Source organism: Rhinopithecus bieti, unplaced genomic scaffold (genome assembly GCF_001698545.2).
Source record: "Rhinopithecus bieti isolate Rb0 unplaced genomic scaffold, ASM169854v2 scaffold_6945, whole genome shotgun sequence".
NCBI lineage: Eukaryota > Metazoa > Chordata > Mammalia > Primates > Cercopithecidae > Rhinopithecus > Rhinopithecus bieti.
The window spans coordinates 57,925-84,534 of NW_016805531.1; the positions used below are offsets into that span (position 1 = coordinate 57,925).

Consider the following 26,610-nt stretch of genomic DNA (forward strand, 5'->3'; position numbering starts at 1 on the left):
CAGGTGGGATTCAAACCATCCCACTTCCTTCCAGGCAAAGACAGTTCTTCCTGATCTCTGCACAAATAATTCCACTTCCTCTTATTTCCAGAACTGAACAATATTTGTCCCTTCCATATAGTAGGCCCTTGATATTTTCAGAAAAGAGTACTTAAAATGAAACAAGCTGGGGAAGGCTTTTGGCCATCAGTGAGCAAGCATGTCGGCAGAGTGATCTTCATCAATGCTGTGTTCAAGTGTTTTGACAAGTTGGGTTACCCAGGCCATTTGTGATCACTGGAGTTACTTGGTTTAAACTTCTCAGGCTGGGAGTGTGGCAATGACTGAGGCAAGCCACAAGTGCCAAGTGGTTAATTACATTTCTGTTACTAATTGTAGTGTGGCCTTGTGTTCTCACAGTGAAGTAACATCTAGCGTTTGAGAGCTCTCCCAGTTTCAGTTCTCCCCAGGTCACTGAGCTCCTTCCTGGGTAAGACGACTAACTCTATTATCTCCATTCTTTCACAATTTTAGGGAAGCTGTGTTTAGGCTTTGTGAAAGAGTTGTCCTCTTTACATTTCTGCCTCAATTAACCATGTATCACCTGGGCTTTCTTCAGCCCTTATTTCCTCAAAATGCCTAAACTAAACCTGGAAAGCAGGAAATGCTGGCTTTCTGGGTGATTCCTTCAGCAGTCTCCCCACACACTCCCATCAAGCTTGAGATCCTCTGTCAGTTTTCTCCCTTCTTCTGAGTAGAACTACTAAACTTAACTAGGACACTGGACAGGAGTTTCTGGCAGAGCAGCAGTATAATAAAACATATCATGAGAAAGTTAACAGGGCCCAGCTCTGAGCAAAGTTACCATCCTGAAAGGCCTAATCATCCAAAGATGGAAAGGTCTTTCCCATGATGTAAAGAGCTGACTCCAAACTGACTCCAAACCCAGAGCCCCATAAAATCATGGAGCCAGGTATCAAATCTTTCATCCTACAGGCATTTAGAAGGGAACAAGTTTAGCTCTATATCATCGGAGACCCCTCATATAGGAAGTGGGGAACAATCTTCATTCCCACAGATTACGAAATGTTGCATCTTTTTCCATTTATTTAAACAATATTATTTGATGGCATCCCTTGGCCCCCACCAGGCTGCCTCACCGACAGATGTCCACCAGCTGGTCCAGCTCAGGGCAGCTGCATTCATACATGTCCTGGCAGCTCATGTGGCTCTGGTTCATCAGCTCTCCCAGCAGCTGGACCATGTTTTCAGGTGCTTCTTCACATATCTTCTTAAACTGGAGCACTCGCGCAGCCTCGCTGTACACATGCTTTGCCCGCTGATAGAGTTTGAAGATGAGCACTGACGAAGGAAGGAGATGGGGAGGGAGGTTGGGAATAGTTACTGGACAACCAAGTATAAAGAAAAATACACTTTTGAAGACTTTCATTTCTGTTTTCATTATCAATATCTTAAACTGTAATAGGTCTCTCTTTCACTGAAAGGATTCTTTCCATTGAAATGTGTCTATTTGCAAGTCAGTTTTACTTTTTTCTTGATACTGAATAAAATCTTGTAACAATATTTCCTTCACTTCACTCAACACACATGTGCATACACTTATGTGCAATCTAATCCATCCCAAATGAAGAGAGACGTAACATGTATTGAGTACACCCTACATGCCAGACACTTTGAAAGTACTACTTTGTGTAGGCCAGGTGCAGTAGCTCACATCTGTAAACCCAGCACTTTGGGAGGCCGAGGCGGGTGGATCACCTGCGGTCGGGAGTTCAAGACCAGCCTGACCAACACGGTGAAAACCCGTCTCTACTAAAAATACAAAAATTACCTGGGCATGGTGGTGGGTGCCTGTAATCTCAGCTATTTGGGAGGCTGAGGCAGGAGAATTGCTTGAACCTGGGAGGCAGAGGTTGCAGTAAGCTGAGATCACGCCATTGCACTCCAACCTGGGTGACAGAGCAAGACTCCATCTCGAAAAAAAAAGTACTACCTTGTATAGTTCTCATCACAGCACTGAGGGATGTACAGTATGATCCCTGTTAACAGAAAGGAGGAGGCTCAATAGAGTGAACTGACATGCTTAAGGTCACACATGCAGAACGTGGCAGAAGCTAAACAGATCAGGGATGCCTGACCCTAGAGCCATGTTCTTTCCACTCTGCCCCAGTAGAAAGGACCCCTGGAAATTCTTAACAATGACAATTTTTTAATAAAAATAATATATATCCCAGATAAACACAATTATTTATATGGGACATATAATATATATATACCTATATATATGTGTGTATGTGTGTATATATATACACTGCAGCATTATTTATCATAGAAGAAAGAACTCAAGTATCTAGTAACAGAGGACTTTAAAAAATTATGCTATATTCATTTTTGAAATATTATTGCTATCAAGACTCAGATTCTAAGGCAATTTGATATATAGGAAATTATTCATTATTAAGTGAAAAAACAACCTGCAAAACTATATGTACAACTGCTACTAATTTTCCATACACACATACATTATTTATGTACATTTTAATTTTAAAAACTGATAGGAAAGCACCAAAATGTTAATAGTAGTTATCTCTGTGGTCCATTATGGGTACTTTTTCCAGATTACCCACAATGACTCTGTAATTTCAGCTACAGAAATATGGCCCTATTGCAATGGCTATGTCTATAATGCTTACACATTCCTGTGAATAACAACTTAGACTTCCTTACCATTTTCACCCATATTGAACAGTGGCTTAGCTAGTGTGGTGAGTCTGGGAAAATTTTGGAATATTTATGAAAATTCACAGGCCTAGCGGAAAGAGACAGGGCTGAAAATCAAGAAGTTTATAACTTATTTATTTTTTTAATTTTACTTTAAATTCTGGGATACATGTGCAGAACATGCAGGTTTGTTACATAGATATACGCATGCCATGATGGTTTGCTGCACCCGTCAACTCATCATCTCTATTAGGTATTTCTCCTAATGCTATCCCTCCCTTACCTCCCAACCACTGACAGGCCCCAGTGTGTGATGTTCCCCTCCCTGTGTCCATGTGTCCATTGTTCAACTCCCACTTATGAGTGAGAACATGTGGTGTTTGGTTTTCTGTTCCTGTGATAGTTTGCTGAGAATGATAGTTTCCAGCTTCATCCACATCCCTGTAAAGGACATGAACTCATCCTTTTTTATGGCTGCATAGTATTCCATGGTGTATATGTGCCATATTTTCTTTATCCAATCTATCATTAATGGACATATGGATTGGTTCCAAGTCTTTGCTATTGTGAATAGTGCCGCAATAAACATATGTGTGCATGTGTCTTTATAGTAGAATGATGTATAGTCCTTTGGGTATATACCCAGTAATGGGATGGCTGGGTCAAATGGTATTTCTAGTTCAAGATCCTTGAGGAGTTGCCACACTGTCTTCCACAATGGTTGAACTAATTTACACTCCCAACAACAGTGTAAAAGTGTTCCTATTTCTCCACATCCTCTCGAGCATCTGTTGCTTCCTGACTTTTTAATAATTGCCATTCTAACTGGTGTCAGATGGTATCTCATTGTGGTTTTGATTTGCATTTCTTTAATGACCAGTGATGATGAGCTTTTTTTTCACATGTTTGTTGGCCACCTAAATATCTTCTTTTGAGAAGTGTCTGTTCACATCAAAAAGTCTGTAATTTCTTAACAGCTCTGTGACAACTAGCTATACACAAATTGCTACCTTTTTATTTCCTCACCTCTAAAATGAGGTTGAGAGTCACTTCTCAGGATCCTTCCAGCCCTAACATTTTATAATTCTATGAAGGGCTTCTTCCAAGAGTCCTTCAACATTCCGCCCATATTTGTTTTACTTTATAAAGAAGATGCTGTTACTGGTAGCTTTTGTTTACATCCCCAGTTCTACTCTCTGCCCTTTTCCATCCTACTATCAGCCCCAAAGGCTGACCTGTATAGACTACACCAGTGAGTCCCCTGCCATCTAGATTTGAGAGCAGGAAAAGATCAGCAACAGATGGGAGGGAAAAGCGTGAGGAGGATTTATCCCCCCGCTCCTCCCTTGCAGAGCCATTTAGAGCTGGCACCGTCCCTCTACTGAAGGACATTGAACATCCTTCAAAATCTCCTTTTCTACATGACTCTCTCCTCCTGGGTCTGCCTCTAGGTTCCTCTCCCCTAAACTATGATTGCTTTTACGGAAGCACTTTTACATTTCTACTAATGAACCAATAAATCTTATTAAAGTTTCAGGTTTCATTTTTTCCCCTCTACAGCACTGTCTTTATAACTCTTATTTTCTTAGACAACCACTATATCATTATCACACCTAACAAAATTACCAGTGGTTCCTTAATATTGCCTCATATTAAGTCCATATTTAAATTTTCCCAATTGTCCACCAGTTCAAATTTCAATTGGTTTACACCAAGATCCAAACAAATTCCACACATTATGTTCAGTTGTTATGTCTAATAAGTCTCTTTTAGTCAATCAAGAATTTAGTAGTTTACTGATTTTTGATACTCTGGATTTGCAATATCCTATCCAAGCATATTTTAGGGCCATATCCTATAATGAAACTCAATACAGTCCATTAGGGAGAGTACATTTTGGTTTTCCTTTAGGATTACATACTTCTTTAGGATTAAATATTTTCTTTTAGGATTAAATATTTTAAAATAGAAACTATCCAGAGAGATGTTTTCTATTAAACCCAGGACTGGTGCTTTGATTTTGACAAAAAACATTCACAAGATACCCACCAGAATACCGGAACTTCACAATCCTGGCACCTTCCTGAATCTATTCTCTTCTTGCAGAGGAAGTGTTTCACAGCAGGACTTCTGAATACCTTAGTGTCTAACGAGGACTCTTGCTGGGCATTCTGAAGGTGCATGAGAGATTGCCATGGCTTGCAATCTCCTGAATGGTAGTAACTCAGACAACAAGGGAAAGGGCAGAAAGGGCATCTGTTTTCAATTGTGAAATAAAAATCCTGCCAAAAGCCACAACAGATTTGGAGACCACCCTTTGGGTGGGAAAGCAGTTCTGTGTTGGCTGAATGTCACAAATGCTCTCTGGATTCAGGCTTCTGGCTTGTTATGTACTGGCAACTCATCAGGTCTCTGTTACACAGATATCAAAAAATGCAAGAAAATCTGAAGCTTTATCCATAACCGCTTTCTTCCTTGTCCAGCTAACATGATAGCCGGATGTTCCAGCTGTCTATGAGCTCTTGTAATCATTGGGAGCAATTATTACATTAAAGGATGAAGGAAGCTGTTTCTTACTATGTTCATTCTATGCATGATTACTTTCAAGGCAGTTCAATTGAAGAATATAACACTAGATGATACTTTCCTCCAATATTATTAATGGCCTATCCTATTCATGAGAAATCCAAAGCTTCAAAGTGGGATGCACTGCATAGTCTTCAGAACACTGATTTTCTCCAATGTGAATCTTACATAATCACTGAATCTAGTCATGAAATCACGGCACAAATTCTGAAATCTAAATGTTCATGGCCATATATACTTAAACTGCAAAATACATATTTCATTTTGTTGCTAGTAATGTTGACTTGTATAATAAATTCTATTGGCTAAATTCCTTCTGACTGGCCTCCTAGCTGTGCTTCCAGCACACCACGTGGCTCCTGCGATAGGTCTGTGGCAGTAGCTGTTTTGTCGTCCTGAAATGCTCTTCCCCATGATCTCCACATGGCTGGTTCCTTCTTGTGGTTCAAGACTCAGATGTCACAGCTTTAAAAAGACTCAACTCCAATCTAGAGTAGCCCCATTTTCTCCATTCTGTTTTATGCTCCCAACACCTATCACCATCCAATATTTTCCTGTGTGTTTATTTGTTCATTGGTTTGTGGTTGTCTCCCACCAATGTCTAATTTCTTCACAACTATCTCTAGCAGCTAAAATAGGATCTGGCACTTAGTAGGGGTTCAATAAATGTTTACTGAATGAATGATTCCGACCCTTCTCCTTGTAACAAAACCGCACTGAAACTAGGCTAAATAAACAGTAGTGACACAAGTACAATACAGAATATAAAGGAGACATACTATTTTGACAATTTATACCCACTGGCATCCTCACCACAAAGTGGGGAAAGTTTGCTAAAATAAAGTTTGGAGACAATTAGTAAACTTCAGTGCCCATAGTATACCCTAATACTCATTATCACAGATGGCTGAGAATTGTTTATGTTGTATTTTGCTTTATAGATGTGAGAGAAAAAGAGATTTCTAAAACAAAATGTGTTTCAAATAAAAGAGAAAGAATACAAAATAGATAATCGTAAACAGTTAAAATTAGTTTTTTTTTTTTTTTAGGCAATCTTTGTAACAAAGAGTTGCCTATTAACATTTTCCTTTAAAAGATGGTTACATAGTTTATGATCAGAACCCATCTCTAACCAAGGAATCTAAATCAGGGCACACATAATTAGTTATTTTGTTGGATCTCTGGTGGGAAAGGGTGAGGGAAAGCCTTTGACAGGTGAGGCACACTGAGCACCATTTTAAGCTCTGAGGACAGCAGGTCAACAGTAGACAGAGGACATGTCTATTTCATCTCTGAAAGAGTCCCACTGATTTAAATTTAACCTCTGCATGCAAGAGCTAGTGGCCTCTTCTTTATTACCTCATCGTCTGCTAAGAGCAATGCCAAAAGCACTGAGTCATCTGAAAGAGCTTCACTGATTTAATTTTAAGTTCTCCATGCAAGAGCTGGTGGCCTCTTCTTTATTATGTCATCTTCTGCTAAAAGTGATGCCATAAGCACTGAGTATGATAGTCATCTAGCAACAGTGAACCAACAGTTCTTATTGAGCACCTACTATGCACCCAATACCATGCTCCAAATGATGGGAAAGCCACAGGAAGTAGAACCTCTGCATTAAGGGGACTTATAACTTACTTATTCAGATAAGACAAACCACGACGCCAATAGACAGTGAGCAATTGCAGCAGACATCTGAATGCTGGAAATGCTGAAGGTGCACTAAGAAGACAGGGCTTGCTGGGGAAGGACCAGCAGTGGGAGATGTCACAGGAGAGGGGTCTGAGCCACACAGCGTCCCTGCTGTGAAGAGAAAATGGCCCAAGGCCCAAGGTGGGAACAGGCAGAGTGTGTTCATGGACCTGAAGAGAGCAAGCTGACTAGAATCTGGCTCTCTACAAAGCCATCCTCACATCTGAGGCTTTAACATCCTCGGCTACATCCACTATACAAAGATTACAAACTAACAACCCATGCGCCACAGCCAGCCACGGTGATGCCTTCCTGATTCAAACGTCTTTATGCTGGAAGATTTACCTAAGAATCTGGATTTCTACTTTGGAAAATCGGAAGGTCTGAGAGTGCTGGATCTGCATTACTGTCTAGCAACTGTTGACTGGAGCTGAGGAGTACCTACCCCTTTGAGACAGGGTACATACACTTTATTCCACACAGTTCTCACCATTCCCAACTATGTGACCCTTAGCCTGCCTCACTAGTTTATATGCCAGGCTGGTCCTTGCAGGTATGTGCTTGTGGTCCCTGTTCTATAAAACTTTCTATAATAGGACTTCTCAGCAGAAGAGTGGGCATGTATCTTCCCTGAGTGGGTCATCATGCCATAACGAGCCACTGTTACTGTTACTATCAAATATCACCTCCCATAGTTGCACTGATAAACAATGTATTGAATTATAATCTGTCTTCCTGTAACCTCTACTCTTTGGTCTTGGTTCTGTTCCCCAGACATATGTAAACACAAGGTAACCCTTCCAATATCTGAAGACAGCTCTCATGCACCGTGCCTTTTACACATTGTGGAGGGTCCACTATGTACCTGCTTAGGGACCAATAATGAATAAGTGTATTAAACAGGGTTCTCCAGTGGGACAGAACGAACAGGATATATAGGTATATAAAAGAAGGAGAATTGGCTGATATAATCACAAGGAGAAGTCTCCTGATAGGCTATCTCCAAGCTGGAGAGGGAGAGAGGACAGTAGTATGACTCAGTCCAAGTCTGAGAACCTCAAAACCAGAGAAGCCAACAGTGCAGCCCTCAGTCTGAAGCCAAAGGCCCTAGGACCCCAGAAGGCTGCTGGTGTAAGTCCCAGAATCCAAGGCTGAAGAACCTAGAATCTGATGTCTAAGGGCGGGAGGAGAGGAAGCAAGCATCTGACACAGGAAGAGAAAGGGAGCAAGAGGACTCAGCAAAACCCATCTTCTTCCACCTGCTTTGTTCTACCCATACTGGCAGCCAGTTGGATGGTGCCCACTCACATCACAATAAGATAAGCTCTTTACTTTCCACAAGTAATAGTCTACTAGAAAGAAATCATTAAATGAGATCAATAAAGGGCGAGATATGCTAAAGCAGCATCTCACAGCTAAAATAGAGGCACACAGTCAAGAGGGTGTCTGGATCTAGATGCATATGAGAGTAGAGCTTGAGATAAAGACTTGGATGCAGAGAGCAGAAATCTAGGAAGCAGGGGTGAAAGAGGAAGAAAAGTGATTCAGGAAAGAAAGCAAGCCAAAAAAGGGGCTTAGTGAGCAGATTAACTATGTGGACAGCTCCCGGCCTCATCTCTCAGGGATCTCTCTGAAGAGTCATGTTGAATGTGCCTACCATTGGCCCACAGGCAATGGGAAGGCTGGGGCATTGACCCACTCACATTCTCATTGTTTGAGTGTTTCCCCCAAGAAGGGTTAACTTCTCCACAAAGATATGCCTGGGTAACACGTCTGCCTTCAGTGACTGTGGAGAATGCACAAAGGCTACAAAGAAGAGGCACTCATACAAGCTGCTAGCTTAACATGGGCTGCCAGCAATGCCGAAATCAGGTAGGCCAAGGTGTTCAGCAAACCAATGGAACGGTGGGATAAGAACCAAAGAAAAGGGTTGGGCAGAAAGAACATCAAGAGCAAAGACGTAGAGACTATAAATCATTAGGTGCTTTTAGAGAACACAGAGTACTTTGACTACTGGAGCATGAAAAGAGGATAAAGAAATAGAAGCAGCAGAGAATGTAATGGGAGAGAAAATCAAAGCAATGGGCTGAGGCCAGATAATGAGAACTTTGAATGTCATGCTAAGATGTTTAAATTGTATCCTGCAGATAAGTGGTTCTTGGCCCTTTAAGGATTTTAGAACCTTTTGAGAATTAAATAAAACAATGTACCCTCTCCCCCATGTGAATGAACAAATAACCAAAATACTGCATATAACACAACAAACACACAGATTCCATAAAGCTATTGTTGAATCCAGGTTAAAAATTTCAGTTAGATTGAGAAAAGGATATGTTTGTCAATAAATGGTGCTAAGAAAACTGGATATTTATATGCAGAAGAAGACAAATAGACTCCTATCTCTCACCATATAAAAAAATCAAGATGAATTAAAAGACTTAAATGTAAAAACCAAAACTATAAAACTACTAGAACAGAGGGGAAATGCGTCAGGACACTGGTATAGGCAAAGATCTTATGGGTAAGACGACAAAAGTCACCAGTGACAACAACAAAAATAAACAAATAGGACAACATGAAACTAAAAAGATTCTACACAGCAAAGGAAACCTATCAACAGAGTGAAGAGACGACCTGCAGAATGGGAGACAATACCTGCAAACTACTCCTTTAACAAGGAACTAACATCCAGAATATACAAAGAACTCAAACAACTCAACAACAACAAAAATGCAGTTAAAAAATAGGCAAAGGGTCTGAATAGAGATTTCTCAAAAGAAGACATATAAATGGCTGACAGGTATATGAAAAAATGCTTAACATCACTAATCATTAGGGAAATGCAAATCAAAACCACCATGAGATATCGTCTCACCCAGTTAGAATGGCTACTATCAAAAAGACAAAAAGTAACAAGTGCTGGTGAGGATGCAGAGAAGAGGGAACTCTTCTACACTGTTGGTGGGAATGTAAATTAGTACAGCCATTATGGAAAACAGTATAGAGGTTTCCGAAAAAACTAAAAATAGAACTACATGATTCATCAATCTCACTACTGGGTATTTATCCAAAAGAAAGAAAATCAGTATATCAAAGGGTATCTGTGCCCCATGTTTATTTCAGCACTATTCACAATAGCCAAGATATAGGATCAACCTAAATGTTCACCAACAGATGAATGAATAAAGAAAATGTGGCATGTACACACAATAGAATACTATTGAACAATAAAAAAAGAATGAAATCCTGTCATTAGCAGAAATATGGATAAACCTAGAAGGCATTATGTTATGTGAGATAAATCAGGCAGAGAGATTTAAAAAACCACATGATCTCACCCATCTGCAGGAGCTAAAAATAACTAAGCTCATGGAAGTAGAGAATAGAATTATAGTTATTAGAGGCTAGGAAGGGTAGTGGGGGAAGGCAGGTAGAAGAGAATGGTTACAAAATTATAGCTAGATAGGAGGAATAAGTTATAGTGTCCTATAGCACTGTAGAGTGACTACAGTTAACAATAATTTATTATACATGTTCAAAAACACTAGAAGAGGCCGGGCATGGTGGCTCATGCCTGTAATCCCAGCACTTTGGGTGGATCACCTGAGGTCGGGAGTTTGAGACCAGCCTGACCAATATGGAGAAACCCGTCTCTACTAAAAATACAAAATTAGCCGGGAGTGGTGGCGCATGCCTATAATCTCAGCTACTCAGGAGGCTGAGGCATAAGAATTGCTTGAACCCAGGAGGCAGAGGTTACGGTGAGCCAAGATCATGCCACTGCACTCCAGCCTGGGCAACAAGAACGAAACTCCATCTCAAAAACAAAAATGAAAACAAAAAACAAGCAACTAGAAAAGAGGATTCTGAATGTTCCCAACACAAAGCCATGCTAAATGTTTGAGGTGATGTATAGCCTAATTATCTTGATTTGATCATTACACATTTGTATACCTGTATTGAAATATCACTCTGTACCCTATAAATATGTACAATTATCATGTTAACTAAAAATTAAAGAAAAAATTCACTAAATAGTAAAAAATAAAATAATTCCAGTTAGAAATAAGAAATCATTATGTTTTTAGTAATTATATCAGTCAGGATTCTTGTTTGTGAACAACAGAAACCTACACCAACTACCTCAAGCAAAAAAGAAACTTATTTTGAAGATACTAAGAAGCTCACAAAATCTTTTAGGATTAGATATTTCCATTCTCTATTAGAACGTGAAACCAGGTGGGAAGAGGTTAGAAGCTAAGGGAAGCAGCCAGTGAAGAACTGCCAACATCATTCCACAAGAGCAGTCTGGATGTGACATTAGAATTTAGACACTTTATCAACTGACGTATGCCTGTTAGACTCAAAGCTCCAGCCATAAACACATGCCCGGACACCAGAAGCAGCCTAGTACCCTTGTCCACATGCAAGTGTCAAGTGACTCAAAAGAGACAAATCTGACCCTTCAACTTCTACCATAGAAGGCAAGACCCTCCCCATCACCAACATACACATAGCAGATTTCCCTGAGATGGAAAAGGGCCCAGATGCTAGGTAGCCAAAACTGGCAGCTGCTACCTGCCCCCTGCAGCAGTGAAATACCACAACTATTTGAGTCTTCTCTCCAGAGCAACCTTCCAAGTTCCAACATGATTGAATTTCCAGTCTCCTTCACCTGTTTATTCTTCCAAATACACGTTAGTCTGTGTATGCCCTTCTTGAAGGGTGGTTCCCAGGCCTGAATGCAGTTCTGGACGTCAGTCTGATGACTGCAAGGGAGAGCTGGACCATCATCTCCCTCATTCTTTATGCAGTAACTTTCTCCACGTAGCCTCATATCACCAAACTGCATAAAGGTTTGTAAATACAGAAGAATGCAGAGCATTTGTTTTCAGCTATCAAGCTAAAAAGTAGTAAGTATTTTAAGAATATTTTATTACCTTAAATGAAGACTATCTTAGGATAATTAATCATAAAGAATAAATATGCTGGTCTGAGATAATTGGAAATCTTTATCATGTAAGTATATAATTAATCTTTCTGAGACTTTCATACCCCAGAATATTTTCCCACTGAGTGAGGGGCGAAAAGTAGTTGTGGCTGTAGCTGGCTGTGCACAATCATATAACTACGCATTACTGGTCAATTTCTCTAACAAATAGAAAGCTCCACTAGGCTAAACCAAGAGTTGGTCTCCAAGAAGAGCAATCCAGAGGTGGATGAGGAAAACCACTTCAGAACCCAGAACAGAGTCCTGTTTTCCTTTGCAGCAAAGTTACAATAAGGACTCTGTGCTCTGAGGCAAAGACTCTTTGGAGCATTTAAGCAATATAATTGAAAAACACTTGAATAATCCTCATTGAAGTTGGAATGTGGTTTCAAATTTATTTTCCTAGTAATACTATTTTTTAAAAATGTTAAACTTCTGAAATGGTCAAACCCACATAAAATAAACTGCTGTTTTCACCCATGTTAGTATCCCATTCCCATGCAGCAAAGACTAAATTAAATTAGCATTTTACATTTAAAGGGAAAATATCTTTACCTGATTTTAAAAGCAAACCCGCTGGTGAAAAAAAAAATGCACTTTCAACATAAAACACACTAATCCATGGAAAAGTACATTCCAAAAAGCATTTGTGAATATTTGAAAATCAACAGCATAAAACTGTGTTATGGAGAGTAACAGTGCTCCTCGTGTTTATGGCTTCCCTTTCTCAGATTTCCAAAGTATTAAGCGCCTTCAAGGTCTGTTCTGTAGTACATGTTACTCCTCTGATCAAACCCTTTGCCTCACTCCACTGTAGTCACCTTCACCTGCATTTTACACGCTGGCATATGCTAAGCTCCTGTAAATAAGTCCAGAGTCATTCACGTTACAAGACAGAGCCCATCACTCTCTTCTTCCCATTCTACCCTCTACCTTTGTAGTATGGATTCTTACCATCCCATGTCTGTACCATTGCACTACCTTCTAACTGGTATCCCTCTCCCCTCTAATCAATCTGCTCATACATACCATGACAAACTTCCCGAAGTGCCATTTTGATTGTGGCATTTGTGAATATTTCATTGCATCAAAATCTAGCATATTTTTCCATTGCCCAACAAATTAAAGCCCCCACATTTCAATTCATCAAGACACATCAACAGTCCCCCAAATGGTATGGTTGTGACACTATTCTCTCCCTGTTGACTTGAGATGCCTGCCCTGCACCATCATTGCCTGTCCACTGGCAGCAAGCAGAGTCCCAGAATGAAGACACTGCATCAGCATCCTACCCAGTCTGATTCTGCAATCCCCACATCTCTTTCAGTATCAGCCTGGATGCCACCTCTTTTACAAAACTCTCAAAAAACATAAGTCAGAGGCATCCATACCTCCCACCTCGGCACACTTTAATTACTTTGTGGTCCTTTCTAATTATAGTTACCATATATTGCTTTAGAAGGGCAGGGACTGTGCCCTCTTCATATCTTTATAGCCCCTTTGGAACCTAATAGAGTGTCTTGAATATGGCAGGTTCTCAATACACATCATTTTGCTCTCATCCTATTAGCAAGGGAAGAATCTGAAGCTGCTCCCTGGATGAGCCATATTTTTGTGTCTCATTCTCTTGAGGGAATTACTTTCCCATTAATTTTCCAGAACTTTCCTAAAACTGTATTCTTGGAAAACATGAAAAGAGGAAACAATTTCAAGCCATTTGAAAAGGAGCTTAGAGAGTTAAGAGGGAATCTTGGTCAATGCAGAGCTGCAAGAAGGACTATGAGAAACAGTGGTCATGCTTGCCTAGAGCTGGCCTGGCCTGGTATTTTTACATGAAAGGGAATAAGATCTTGTCCTAGATTTCTTCTATTAATTGAATTACAGGAAAAATATAAGGGAATAAAAGGGATGAAAGAGAGGCAAAAGAAAAATTAGTGCCTACCTGTGAAATAAGTAGCATATTTCTATTAGGACACTTTAGTTATTGTTTTAATGTTGTCTTCCCACAATATTAAGTAAGAATAAGGATTATGCTGGCCTTGCTGATTCTAATACACAGTACCTAGCACAGTGCTTAAATAGTTGGTTCTCAGTCAAACATTTGCTGATAAAGGAATAAAAATCTACCTCTATTTACTTATGTTATTTATTTCATATGATGAAAAAGCAGGAGGTGACCAGATTACATCAACAGTTTGTTATCTGGCATGTGAAATGACCCTACTAGATTACATAGGCTGTTGTCCGGAATTTGCTTTTGGAAGGCAGGCGCTGGAGCAGAACAGGAAGAGCCATCTAGGGACTGAAAGTGAGGGAGCTCTGAATCATGTGCCAAATGTGGCCCTTCTCTGAATTTCCTCAAGGCAAGTATTGAAGGACAATACACCTGCACTATACCTGAACTTTCCAAAATGCTGTGCAGCATTAAGAAGATAAAAATCTTTCACTTTCACAAACATCTAGAGATGTCCCTATTCTCAAGGTGTTTACGCTACAACTGGCAATACCCTGAAAGAATAAATCAAGATGCTGCTATTTCACAGCACTCCATGATTGCAAATGTGCTTATGCAGTTCTCCGGAAGCCAGTTGGGAAGTGAATGCACACAGGTGTGTTTGTTTGTAGTTTCTCTGCATTTGTGTTTATGTGCTTTTCCATAAGCAACCTTCCCCCCTTTATCAGATTCTTTTTCCTGTTTTCTTTATTCATATGATTCTTTCCATTGTGATCTTCATCCTCTCTGTCCCCTCCACTTTTAGGCTAAAATAAGATAAATGAAGCATATATCTTGCTATTTCTTGTGTTAATTAAGTAGACTTTTATATTGCTTCTTCTTGGAATATTTTATAACTTCTCATTAAAAGACTAAATTATATTGCTTTCCGATGTAGGTGGTCTCTGGTCTTTTTTTACTGTTCCATCAGCGGGCCTTGACAGAATAAGGGTTTCCCAGTATTAGAGAAGTCCTAATGGACTAAGGGTGTTAATCTTTGCGGTCTCTCCCATTCTAATCCTTTCTAAAGACAAAACAAGAAACCATCTTCCTCAAACATTTTCTAAAAAACTATGGAGCATCCCTACCCTGAATATAGTGGTGGCCTGTCATATTTTCATCTGAAACCTGCAGCATGAATGATGATCAAGTCAGATCTCATATAGTTAAACTGTTAGTGTCTATACACATATAATAGGTCATTATTTTTGTTGTCATTACTATTGATATTTGGCAATAACCTGCTAAAAGCCACTAGATCCATTCACAGTTATTCACCTCAGCTGATTCTCATGGAAACAAATGGCACAGTAGGTAGAAAGTAGCATACAATTTCTAATTTAGAAACTATTAGGAAACTTTCTTCCACCTGAAGCTAAGTACTTTGAAAGAGGACTACAGAAATTGAACAACTAATAAACAGAAGGAGACGTTTTCTTGAATGACTGGCTCCTGAAGAGAACATGAATTCTGCAAGACAGGGAAGAAAGTGACAAGCCATCATTACCAAGTAAGCTTTCACCAGATCACGTGCAGATAAAATGCCAGTATAAGAGAAATGTGCAACATAAAAAGAGATCACAGTATGTTTGTCTAATTCTTAAATGAAAATAACTTGAAATTTGATCAAGAGCAATATTCATTGTCCCAGATGTTTGGAAAAAATGTCAACTTCATATTTGTATATGAGAAAGTAAATTGGTTCTCATTGGTTCACCAAGATTTGATGGGATGAGACTCATAGCCACTCAACCTGGGAAAGTACAGTTGTCGTCAGGCTGCTTCCAAATATTCCAGCTCTCCTCACACATATTAAGACTGTACTTCCTCACCCTCACTGAAGTTCATCACATCCATCTGACTTGCTTTGGCCAATCGAATGAGCATCGGGGTGATGCTCATTGTTAAGAGCCAGAGAGCAATTAACAACATTACTTTCCTCCTGCCACAATGATTGTGGACAAACGTGTTGAGATGGAGCCCTCTGAGCCTAGCTCCATAAGTGTCTTAGATGAATGAACTCTGTCGCTGACTTATGTCAGATATACAGAGTGAGTAAGAAATACACTTTTGTTTGGTCAAGCCACTGAGACTTTGAAATTATTTGTTACTAAAGCACAATCAGTTTGAACTTACCAATACAGGAGAATCACTTTGACCAAAATAAATGAATTTCACCATAAGAAAAGCTGCTTTGTATACAAAGAGAACATTTACTTATGCGGAAACCTACAAAATGTAAAAATGAAAGCATAAGTAGCAAAAAAGGAAAATAGGATGGCAAGATGTTGGCCTCTTAGGTAGATGATGACTATGGAAGATGCTTTCCTATAGATGTTTCCAAACCAGCAGAGGAGTGACAGAGGAGACAATGAGATGTCCTTATATCTGCAGAAGCCTCATTCTACTCAAAACATAGTATCTAATAACGTCACAGCTGATCCTTTGATAATTTCACTCCTGAAAGACAGAGATACATCCATGATAAATTTAAGCAAAGGGCATACTGGGTAACATTTCCTTAGACTTAAATACATATATTTACAAGTTTAGAAATTATACATTTTCCTTTCCTTTTCTTCCCTTGCTTCCCCTTGGGGCAGCCACAAATAAGAAGACCAGCAAGACCTACAGCCAAAGAAGCAGCTGGGGCTGAGGAGGTGTATAGGAAATACAGGGTCAGAAACAAAGAGGCCCGCAAGGCTGGACCAAGGTGGTGGTCAGAGCTGAGGAGACCAAGGGGGTCAGTGATGCCAAGGCCAAGGAGGCAGCTGTGGTGAAGAAGATAGTTAGCAGGGTCAGGAAACCAGGTACATACAGGGAGAATGAGCAAATAAGTAAATATACTAAGAATGATGAGATACATGTGTTTTTCATGCTTCAAAGGTCTACATAGGAGCAACTGGTGCCACGGCAGTTCAGTTACATTGTTACTTTTCTGCTGGCCTCAGAAGCCAGAACCATGCCACCATTAGCCTTGTGGGACAAGAGGCACACTGTGAGTACTGACCTACCTACCAGTGGCTGAGAAGCTGACCAACACACAACACAAATCACTGGTGTGATTCCAACACTTATCCTAGGCTCTTCCTACAGAAGTTGAAAGTTTTATGATGCCGTGCCTTTAAATATCCTACTTAATAAGGTATGTTCACATTCATTTTTAGTTTTGAAGGGGGAAGGTGAACCAATGAATAGGGACATATCATGCACACATCTGAAAGAGGAAGTGGAATTCCCCGGTTATCTGCGATATCAGGTAAGGCCATTTTTTTTTTTGCGAGGAAACAAGGTAGGAACCTTTACTCCTGGCATGAACCTGTCCTCCATAGCCAGACAACTGAGAAGTCAATAGAAGCTGATGGGCAAAAAGAAGTGACCAGGCAGAGAGAGAAACAAAAAAGGACTAATGAAAGCAAATTTTCTGCAAACTTGACTTCCAAAACAACTTAAAGCATAATATCTTTTGTGTGGAAGAAAAATCATTATCATTTAATTTATTCTTTTATACTTTATTTTACAACAGTCTATTATTTCATCTTATAAAAACGGAAACAACAGACAAAACCAAAGCACCCATTTTATTGGCTTTCTCATTAGAAGTCCATCTCACAGATTTTAAGGATTTCTGTTCAACCAACATCTGTAAACTCTAGAAGCGGTCTATAATTTCCTTTGCGATGTTTCATCTCCCTTTATGGAAAACTTTTCTTCCAAAACATTTACAAGAAGAACAAATGGAATCTGTTGAGATCACAGAGTTTTACTGCTTGACAGCTTATAAGCCACATTTAAATCAATTTTCTTCAAAATTGAAAACCCTTAATGGACATTTAAATTACTAAACAACTGACCCATTTTACATTGTAAAGCACCTTTATACTTTTATTAGATAAAACAAACTACTCTTCTTAGACTTAACCAAGATAATCTATGAGAACTGCATTTTATTAAATGTGAAAATTCCATAGCACTTCTCATGGCTCTTCTAGAACACAACAGCTTATGCATATTATGGCCAAGTTGAGTTGTTCCTTAAATAAAGCAGGCTTCTAGATGCCACACAGTCTTATCTCTTGTAAGGCCAAAACACTAGAATGGGAAATAGCCATAAAAGAAACTCTTTGGACATAAAGCTACCTATCTTTATCACTACTGCTTAGTTTCAAGAAAAAATTAGAGCCAAGCAAAGTCAAAATTAGATATCACCTCCCGTAATTGGTGCAGGATTGCTAAGGGCAGCTTGTAAGTGTGCCAGAATTTAAAAAGTGATGGCAGAAAAAGTATTGGATTAAGTTAGAAGACTAGGATTTGGGATCTGGCTCCAGCTCATACCACCCATGTGGTCCTGACAAATCACTAAATTCTCTCACCTCAGTTTCTTCATGCTGATAACCCTGTGCCCCAGGGTTGGTGTGAGATTCAAATTAGATGGTATGTGTAAAGGGTCATGTGGGAACTATAAAAGGTATAACAAGTTGTTTTGTTCTTTTTTTCTTTAAAATTGACTCTAAGTGTCTTCCTAAAGAGCAATCTATGTCAGGGCTTTGTTCTTTATTAAAAACCATGATTATCACCCATGACTCTGGAGATCATACAAGACAAACAAATGAGTCAGGAACTGACCAGCACTTTGTCAGCATGTGGTCACAGGCAAAGTTGGTAACAGAAGTAATGAAATTTGGGTCTACCCCAGCACAGTGTGGCTAAGCAGCTGGGCCACCCCAACCCAGAGCAGTTTGGACACTCCCAAAAGAAATGCTCCCAACAAATTCCTTTTTTTTAAAAGCTAGAATCTAAACCACCTGACCCATTCTCTCTACTTTACTGCCTATTTACTTCCTCACAAATTCTTCTGTCCTCCAATGTGTGTTCCTGAGTTATATGCGTGATACACATGCCTATCTCTCCTCGCCCTGGCCACAGCTTCACATTTTCCTCTTGGGTCACACCATGGGAAACATCCCTCCCAATTACGTCTGGCCCCTGAGGCTCCAAGACTCCAGACCACTCTACCATACCCTTAGACAATTCCTACCTGTGGGTAAGGCCTGGCAAATAATCCTGAAACTATTCCTAGACAATTTCTAAACAACATCTAAAGCATTGAAGGATTTTGCTTTGTGTGTGTTTAATTTGAATGGCCACTGAGCATTTCTATATCTAATTATTAGAAATTTGGAAACAGAAAATAAGAACTGCACATGGGCCTTTGGAAGTCTGGCTGGTTTAACAGAAGCTTCAAGCCACAGCTTGATTTGAACATCTCTCCCTACACTGTCACCTCAAGGTCAACATCCTTAAAAAAAAGAAATTCCAACCAAGAGTTTCATATCCAGACAAACTAAGTTTTGTAAGTAAAGAGGAAATAAAATCCTTTTAAGACCAGCAAAGGCTAAGGGAATTCATGACCATCAGAGCTGCCTTACAAAAGATCCTTAAGGAAGTGTTAAACATGGAAACAAAAAACTGGTACCTTCCACCACAAAACACACTTAAGTACACAGCCCACCAACACTATTGTATTAGTCCATTCTCATGCTGCCAATAAGGACATACCAGAGACTGAGCAATTTATAAAGGAAAGAGGTTTAATTGACATAGTTCTGCATGACTGGGGAAGCCTCAGGAACTTACAATCATGGCGGAATGAGAAGCAAAATGTCCTTCTTCACATGGTGGCAGCAAGGAGAAGTGCCAAGTGAATGGTGGAAAAGCCCCTTATAAAACCATCAGTTCTCAAGAGAACTCACTCACAATCATGAAAACAGCAGCATGAGGATAACTGGCCCCATGATTCAATTACCTCCCAGGATCTCTCCCATGACATGTTGTGATTATGGGAACTACAATTCAAGATAAGGTTTGGGTGGGGACATAGCCAAATGATATCAACTATAAAGCAATTATATAATCAATTCTGCAAAAAAACCAGCTAACAAAGCAATGACAAGATCAGACCCTCACATGTCAATATTAGCTTGGAATTTAAACAGGCTAAATGCCCCACTTAAAAGACACAGAGTGATGAGTTGGATAAAGAAGCAAGAACCAATTGCGTGCTGTCTTCAAGAGACTCATCTCACATGCAATGACACCTGTAGGCTCAAACTAAAGGGATGGAGAAAGATCTATCAAGCAAAGAGAAGACAAAACAGCAGGGGTTGCTATTCTTATTTCAGACAAAACAGACTTTAAGCTAACAATGATCAAAAAGGTCAAAAATGGGCATTACATAATGATAAAGGGTTCAATTCAGCAAGATGACTTAACTGTCCTAAATATATATTCACCCAACATTAGAGCACCCAGGTTTACAAAACCAAGTTCTTAGAGACCCACAAAGAGACTTAGATAACCAAACAATAATAGTGGGAGACATTAACACCCTACTCAGATCATCCAGGCAGAAAACTAACAAAGATATTAGGGACTTAAACTCAGCACTTGACCAAATGGACCTAACAGATATCTACAGAATACTCCACCCAACAACAGAATATACATTCTTCTCATCTGCACATGGCATGTATTATAAGACTGACCACATGCCCAGCCATAAAGTAATTCTCAACAAATAAAAAAAAAACATAACAATCATGCTCTCAGACTATATCACAATACATAAATAAATAAATAATCAAAGAAGAATGCAATACCAAGAAGATTTCTCAAAACCATATGATTCCATGAAAACTAAACAACTTGCTCCTGAATAACTTTTAGGTAAAGAAGGATATTAAGGCAATGAAATTAATTCTGTAAAACTAATGAAAACAAAAATATATCAGAATTTGTAAGACACAGCTAACGTAGTGTTAAGAGAAAAGTTTATAGCACTAAACACCTACATCAAAACATTAAAAAGATCTCAAATTAATAACCAAACATCACACCTAAAGGAACTAGGAAAGCAATAGCAAACCAACCACAAAGCTAGCAGAAGAAAGTAAACAACCAAAATCAGAGCTGAACCAAATGAAATTGAGACATAAAAATCCACACAAAAGATCAACAAAACCAAAACTAGTTCTTTGAATGAATAAATAAGATTGACAGACTGCTGCCTAGATTAATAAAGAAAAAAGGGAGAAGATCCAAATAAACATAATCAGAAACGACAAAGGTGATATTGCCACTGACCTCAGAGAAATACAAAAAACCCTCAGACACTATAGCAGACACCTCTGTGCACTCAAACTAGAAAACCTAAAAGAAATGGATAAACTCCTGGAACTCTAAAACCTCCCAAGACTGAACCAGGAAGAAACTGAATTCCTGAACAGACAAATAAAAAGTTCTAAAATTGAATCCGCAATAAAAAAACCTACCAACCAGAAAAACCCCTGGAGCAGATGGATTCACAGTCAAATTCTACCAAACATATAAAGAAGACCTGTTACCAATCCTACTGGAATTATTTCCAAAAATTGAAGAGGAGGGACACCTGCCTAACTCATTCTATGAGGCCAGCATGATTCTGATACCAAAACCTGGCAAAGACACAACAAAAAAAGAAAACTTCAGGTCAATATCCCTGATGAATATAGATGCAAAACTACTCAGCAAAAACTAGGAAACTGAATCCAGCAGCGCATCACAAAGCAAGTCCACCACAATCAAGCAGCCTTCATTCCTTGGATGCAAGGTTAGTTCAACATAGGCGAATCAATAAGTGTGATCTGCCACATAAACAGAATTAAAACAAAACCATATGATCATCTCAATAAAATAAAAGACTTTCAATAAAATTCAAGAACTTTTTATGTTAAAAACTACCAACAAACTGGGCATCAAAAGAACATACCTCAAAATAATGAGAGCCATCTATAACAAACCCACAGTCAACATCATACTGAACAGGCAAAAGCTAGAGACATTCCCCTGAGAACCAGAACAAAAAAGGATGCTCATTCTTACCTATTCAACATAGTATTGGAGGTCCTAGCCACAGCAATCAGGCAAGAGAAAGAAAGAAAAGGCATCCAAGTAGGAAAATAGGAAGTCAAACTCTCTCTCTACACTGACAATATGATACTATAGCTAGAAAACCCCATAGTCTCTGCCCAAAGGCTTGTGGAACTGACAAATAACTTCAGTAAAGTTTCAGAATACAAAATCCATGTACAAAAATCAGCAGTATTTTTATACACCAGTAATGTCCAAGCTAAGAGCCAAATCAAGAACACAATACCATTCACAATAGCCACAAAAAGAATGAAATACTTAGGAATATAGCTAACCAAGGAAGTGAAAGATCTCTCCAAGAAGAATTACAAAACATGGCTGAAAGAAATCAGAGACAACACAAACAAACAGGAAAACACTCCATGATCATGGGTTGGAAGAATCAATATTATCAAAATGGCCACACTGCCCAAAGCAATTTACAGATTCAATGCTTTTCCTATCAAACTACCAATGTCATTTCTCACAGAATTAGAAAAAAAATTCAAAAACTCAAATCAAAAACGGGCCCAAATAGCCAAAGCAATCCTAAGGAGAAAGAACAGAGTCATTACACCACTCAACTTTAAACTATACTACCAGGCTACAGTAACCAAAACAGCATGAAACAACAGATATATAGACTGATGTCTAGTAAAACAACAGACACATAGACTGATGCAACAGAATAGAAAACTCAGAAATAAATCCATACACCTACAGCCATCTGATCTTTGACAAAGTCAACAAAAATAAGCAATGGAGAAATGACTCCCTGTTCAATAAATGGTACTGAGATAACTGGCTATTCATACACAGATAATGGAAACCGGACCCCTTCCTTTTACCACATACAAAAATCAACTCAAGATAGATTAAAAACTTAAATGTAAGACTTAAAACTATAAAAATCCTAGAAAAAAAAAAAGCCAGTATATTCAGTTCTGAACATAGACCTTGACAAAGATTTCATGATGAAATCTCCAAAAGCAACTGCAACAAAAACAAAAATTGACAAGTGGGACCTAAACTAAAGAGCTTCTGTACAGCAAAAGAAACTGTCAACAGAGTAAACAGACAACCTATAGAATAGGATAAAATTTTTGCAAACTATGCATCTTACAAATGTCTAATATCCAGAATCTATAAAAATTATAAACAAATCAACAAGCAAGAAACAAATAACTTCATTAAAAAATGGGCAAAGGACATGGACAGATACTTCTCAAAAGAAGACATACACATGGCCAACAAGCATATAAAAAAAAGTTCAACATCACTAATCATTACAGAAATGCAAATTAAAACCATAATGAGATATCATCTCACACCAGTCAGAATGGCTATTACTAAAGTCATAAAATAACAGATGTTGCCAAGTTTGCCAAGAAAAGGGAATGCTTATACACTGCTGGTGAGAATGTAAATTAATTCAGCCATTGTGGAAAACAGTTTGGAGATTTCTCACAGAACTTAAAACATTCCATTCCATTAAAACTTACCATTCAACTCAGCAATCCCATTACTGGGTATATACCCAGATGAATATAAATCATTCTACCAAAAAGACACATGTGGTCGGGTGTGGTGGCTCACGCCTGTAATCCCAACACTTTGGGAGGCCAAGGTGGGCGAATCACGAGGTCAGGAGTTTGAGACCAGCCTGGCCAACATGGTGAAACCCTATCTCTACTAAAAATACAAAAAATTAGCTGGGCGTCATGGCGGGTGCCTGTAATCCTGGCTACTCAGGAGGCTGAGGCAGGAGAATCTCTTGAACCAGGGAGGCGGAGGCTGCAGTGAGCCAAGATCACACCACTGCATACCAGTCCAGGCAACAGAGTGAGACTCTTGTCAAAAAAAAAAAAAAAAAAACACACACACACACACACACACAAGCACTTATATATTCACTGCAGCACTATTCACAATAGCAAAGACATGGAATCAAACTAGATGCCCAATGGTTGACTGGATAAAGACAATCTGGTGCAAATACACTGTGGAATACTATGCTGCCATAAAAAGGAGTGAAATAATGTCCTATGTAGCAACATGGATGCAGCTGGAGGACATTATCCTAAAGAAATTAATGCAGGAACAGAAAAAATACCATATGTTCTTAATTGTAAGTGGGAGGTAAACACTGAGTACATATGGTGACAAAGAGAGGAAAAATACACACCAGAGCGTAACTGAGGATAGTGAGTGGGAGGAGAGTGAGAGTCAAAAAACTACTCTTTGGATACTATGTTCACTACCTGGGTGACAAAATCATGTGTACACCAAACCCCAGAAACATGCAATTTATACATGTAAGAAACCTACATGTGTATGCCCTGAACCTAAAATTAAGTTCAAAAAGAAAAAAAAGTTCTGGAAAAAAAGAAGATGAAGCATGCCTCATTTTCATAAAAACTGTGAAGTCACTATTCTTCAGGGGGAAGAGCTTATGAATATATACATAGAAAGAGAGGCAGAGAGACAGAAATACATGTTGTATGATAAGCAAATTGCTCTTTGTATTTTCCAAAGCATTCTGGGAAATTTACTTATTCAAAAAAATTCTAAAAGAAGGGAAGGAAATACAGGCAGATGTAGAAAGAAAGGAAGATGGATACAGAGAAAGATAATAGGTTGTGGATTAAGAAGTATAAGCAAAAGATAAGAATTACATTAAGCTTTTAAGACAGGTAAAAACTGCATTTCAGAGAAGGGAGAAAATTCATTTATAAAAGCACAGTGGTGTTTAGGATTAAAAGCCCAGAGGGAAGACGAAGCTTCCAATTAGTAAGTGGAATGGCCCAACCAAGATAACACTGTCCACATGGGCACATATGGGCTCCAAAGGGACACAGGACAGAACGTAGTTAAGACAGGATTAGAAGAGTTCAGGCAATTAGGTAATGGTAAGCCTCTGAAGGCTTCTGAACTAAGTGACACCATGAAATGACTCTTAAGATCATTTGACAGTCAACATTTTCAATGTCTATTAAGACTTTCTCACCTTTTCAACAATAACTCCCAAATCTAATTACTATATCATTTGGATCTTTACCTGTTTTACATCTCTATTTAGATATCTTGCTATCACACCAGACAAATTCAATGATAGATAGATCTGTCTATCTATCTATCTATAGAGAGAGAGAAACGAGCTTGTCATCTTACTGCCAAAATCACTTCGACACTACAATTTCCTAACATTCCCAGTTATCCATACCTTGGACCTATTTACCTTATATTTCTTTTCTTCTTCCCTTCCTTCCTTCCTTCTTCCTCTCCCTCCTTCCCTTCCTTCTTCCCCTTCTTCTTTCCTTCACTCCTAGATACCAGCAATTGCCAAATGCAACTGAATTCCATTTTACAGTCTTGAGAATCTACCAGTTGAGCAATCTACCCTACTTCAGGCTCTTCTCATTCAGTATAGAGTATAGAGCAATAGTTCCCTAATTGGCATCCTTTTAGGCAGTCTTTTTGTCCTCCAACTCATACTGCACACAATACCTCTTGGTGCATGTTCTCCAATACTCCACTCCTTGTGCTACTTTATCTTCATTCAAGCTCTACTCTCTGCCTGGAATGGCTGGTCATCTCTCTAAGTCTAGGACATTCATAACTTTCTCTAAGGATGCAGCTCAAAATGGAACCACCATCTACAGGACCTGAGCCACTTTTCCATCCATACTTTTAGGGTTCTTGATAAATACCTTTATTATAGCAGGTATTATTTATTGTGATTGTTGTATGGCACTCTCCCCCAATTAGACACTAAGTCACTATAAAGTAGAGACTGTGTCCTGCTTATCTTTGCATCCCAGCATCTAGCACAATTTCCAGTTCACAGAAGTCAATACATATTTGTTAAAGAAATCACTATCTTAGATCAAAGGAGAAAGGCTATTCCCCTGAACCTCTCCCTATCCAATACCTTACCCAACTTCTTCATTCAATAAATAGATTACCTCCCACATTACCTATACAACACACACACACACACAATTATTTAATAAGCCCTTTGGTGATCTGGGTCTGTCTACAACCTTGGCCTGATACCATATCATTCTCTACTGTGTACATTGTTTTCAAGAAACACTCAACTATCTGTAGTTCTCTGGACATACAATGTTCTCTCACTTCTTTCTGCCTCTGTATCTACTGTTTGGTCAGACTGGAATTCTTTCTGACTGTTTGCCTACCTAGGAAATACCTATTTATTATTTAATTTTTGGCTAGTTGCTGACTCCTTAGTTAAGCTGGCTGGCTTGCTTATTTATTTACTTATTTATTTATTTGAGACAGTGTCTCACCCTGGAGTGCAGTGGCACAATGTCAGCTCACTGCAACCTCTGTTTCCTGGATTCAAAAAATTCTCATGCCTCAGTCACCTGAGTAGCTGGGATTACAGGTGCTTGCCACCATGCCTGGCTTATTTTTGTGTTTCTGGTAGAGACAGGGTTTTACTACGTTGGCCAGGCTGGTCTCAAACTCCTGGCCTCAAGTGATCCACCCACCTCGGCCTCCCAAAGTGCTGGAATTACAGGCATGAGCCCCTGCACCCAGCCTTAAGCTGGCTTTGTGTTCTTTGTTTTCTGGTCTCCCTAGACCCAAAGACAACTCCATCACCACTCTATTAGTACCTCCACTACCAAGCATTATTCTTAGCACATTATACAGATTATTC

The 26,610-nt window shown here is 39.1% G+C and overlaps 1 protein-coding gene across 1 annotated transcript in view; it reads right to left on the bottom strand.

Moving 5' to 3' along the window:
* Positions 1–26,610, bottom strand: part of GALK2 (galactokinase 2) — a 163,167-nt gene that overhangs the window by 6,800 nt on the left and 129,757 nt on the right. The window contains exon 9 of the mRNA XM_017872767.1: positions 1,140–1,341. Within this exon, the coding sequence (XP_017728256.1) occupies positions 1,140–1,341 (202 nt within the window). The remainder of the gene's footprint in view (positions 1–1,139; positions 1,342–26,610) is intronic.